We start from the raw sequence: 1,862 nt of genomic DNA on the forward strand, positions 1-1,862 counted from the left end.
AAGAAGAAGAAGAAGAAGAAGAAGAAGAAGAAGAAGAAGAAGAAGAAAAGGGGAGAGAAAGGGCAGAGAAGCCAAGAGGAGATATCCTGGCCCCTGGCATGAGAGAGGGGGAATATGAGATCCTTCCAATCTTATTTTCCCATCCTCCTCTTTCCATTTTCTATTCCCTAGACAAATTGGACTATTTACTGTTCTCCCATTCCACTCGTTGCTCTCTTCCCTTCATATATTTGCATAGGTTATGTTTTGTGCCTGCAATAGAACTTCCATTTCCATCTATTGACATCCTTCTTCTTCTTCAAGATCCAAGGGTCTTGTGTTCATGAAGTTTCCTCTGATCCCTCTAGCAAGAACTGATCTCTTTCTCCTCAAATCTTACTGTGGTCTAGTTGGCTTCTTATGTATCGTATTTGTGTAAAAAAAATGTACTTTATGTAACTCTCTGATCAAAGATCATTTATATGAGATTTTCCTTACAGGTGGAAATTGATTACTTAATACTCTGTGCCTGTGAGATGGGTAAAGTTGGCAAGAGTTTGAGAGAAGAGAGATCCAGGTTTCCATCATCTAAAGAGAAAACAAACAAACAAACAAACAAACAAATGTTTCCATATTTTCTCCAAGGAGAGGTCCCTTTATGGAAAGAGAAAGACCAGAATCTCTCCATGAACTCTACCCCTCACCCAGGCATCTATAAACCCTTGGTTTATATAACTGCTAAAACATCCTTTCTTTGAACATGTCTAGTCATATCATTCTTTTGCTCAAAATCTTTCAATGACTCCCTGATGGTTAGAATAAAATGCAGACCCCTTGGATAACATTTTAGAACCTTCATAATCTGGCTCCGGTACCTACATGTTTTGTCTCCAGCTGAGACTAGAATCTATTTTGGTTTGTATATGATAAAGCACCAGGGGTCTGGGTATATTGTCAAAAAGTTGCTTTATTCAAAAATCAACACAAAGATACTTGGTAGGTGGAGGCAGCCATGATTGTGGCCTGGACAAAGCAAGATATTCAGTCAGGTCTGAGAAGTCCAGGAGGAGCAGGTCAGGTTGCCCTCTCCTACCAGCTCCCGGGAACTGGTGAATTTTTGTGAGCTTTTATACCTCATATATTGACAAAAACTGTCTAGATGTAAGAAAGCAATAGAGAAAATGTTCATGCAGTTTAAATTTAAACATGGGCTATGCCTTTATTTAGAGAGCTGGTTGTTAAAAATTTACTGGCATACCCCTAGGGAGTACCTATGTTCCTCTCCTCCATATAGATGCTCACCCAGAGGCCCATCTGTACTCCCTGTGTTTGAGGAAAGCAAGGGACTCGGGGAGAAAAATCTTTACCAGCTCTTGCTGAAGCTGCAGGTTTTTTTTTTTTTTTGGCTAGGCAATGGGGTTAAGTGACTTGCCCAGGGTCACACAGTTAGTAAGTGTTATGTGTCTGAGGGCGAATTTGAACTCAGGTCCTCCTGAATCCAGGGCTGCTTCTCTATCCACTGCTCTGCCTAGCTGCACCCTGAAGCTGCAGGTTTTAAACTCAATTCTGTCCACCTTTTGACCCCCCAGGTAGCCAAGGTGACCAATTGCTTCAAATGAGATGAGGTCCCCAGAGCTGACATTCCTAAATGTGAAGAAAAATGACAACCCCATGATATTGCAATTCCCCCTCAGACCCTGGTTTTATAGAGACAGGCACTGGCTGGGAAGGCCTCTTCTAACCTCTCATCTTGCGGATTCTTACAAGCCTTTTCCCCTCTTTAGTTTACGGCCAGCCATTTTTCCTCTCTATCCAAAGATCATTTCCTGAAATAGGTGCATTGGAATTTCTGGGCTAACGGGAAATTCCAAGGTTCACTGCAG

At 41.8% G+C, this 1,862-nt stretch overlaps 1 protein-coding gene across 1 annotated transcript in view; it reads left to right on the forward strand.

Annotated features, from left to right (window-relative positions):
- The window catches only part of LOC114041947 (cathelicidin antimicrobial peptide-like), an 8,707-nt gene extending 7,109 nt beyond the window's left edge, over nucleotides 1-1,598 (forward strand). The window contains exons 7-9 of the mRNA XM_027860636.1: nucleotides 980-1,098; nucleotides 1,274-1,367; nucleotides 1,569-1,598. Of these exons, the coding sequence (XP_027716437.1) occupies nucleotides 980-1,098; nucleotides 1,274-1,367; nucleotides 1,569-1,598 (243 nt within the window). The remainder of the gene's footprint in view (nucleotides 1-979; nucleotides 1,099-1,273; nucleotides 1,368-1,568) is intronic.
- The last annotated feature ends 264 nt before the right edge of the window (nucleotides 1,599-1,862 follow it).

The sequence above is a fragment of the Vombatus ursinus genome, unplaced genomic scaffold, assembly GCF_900497805.2.
Source record: "Vombatus ursinus unplaced genomic scaffold, bare-nosed wombat genome assembly UNPS02014225.1, whole genome shotgun sequence".
NCBI classification, from domain to species: Eukaryota; Metazoa; Chordata; class Mammalia; order Diprotodontia; family Vombatidae; genus Vombatus; species Vombatus ursinus.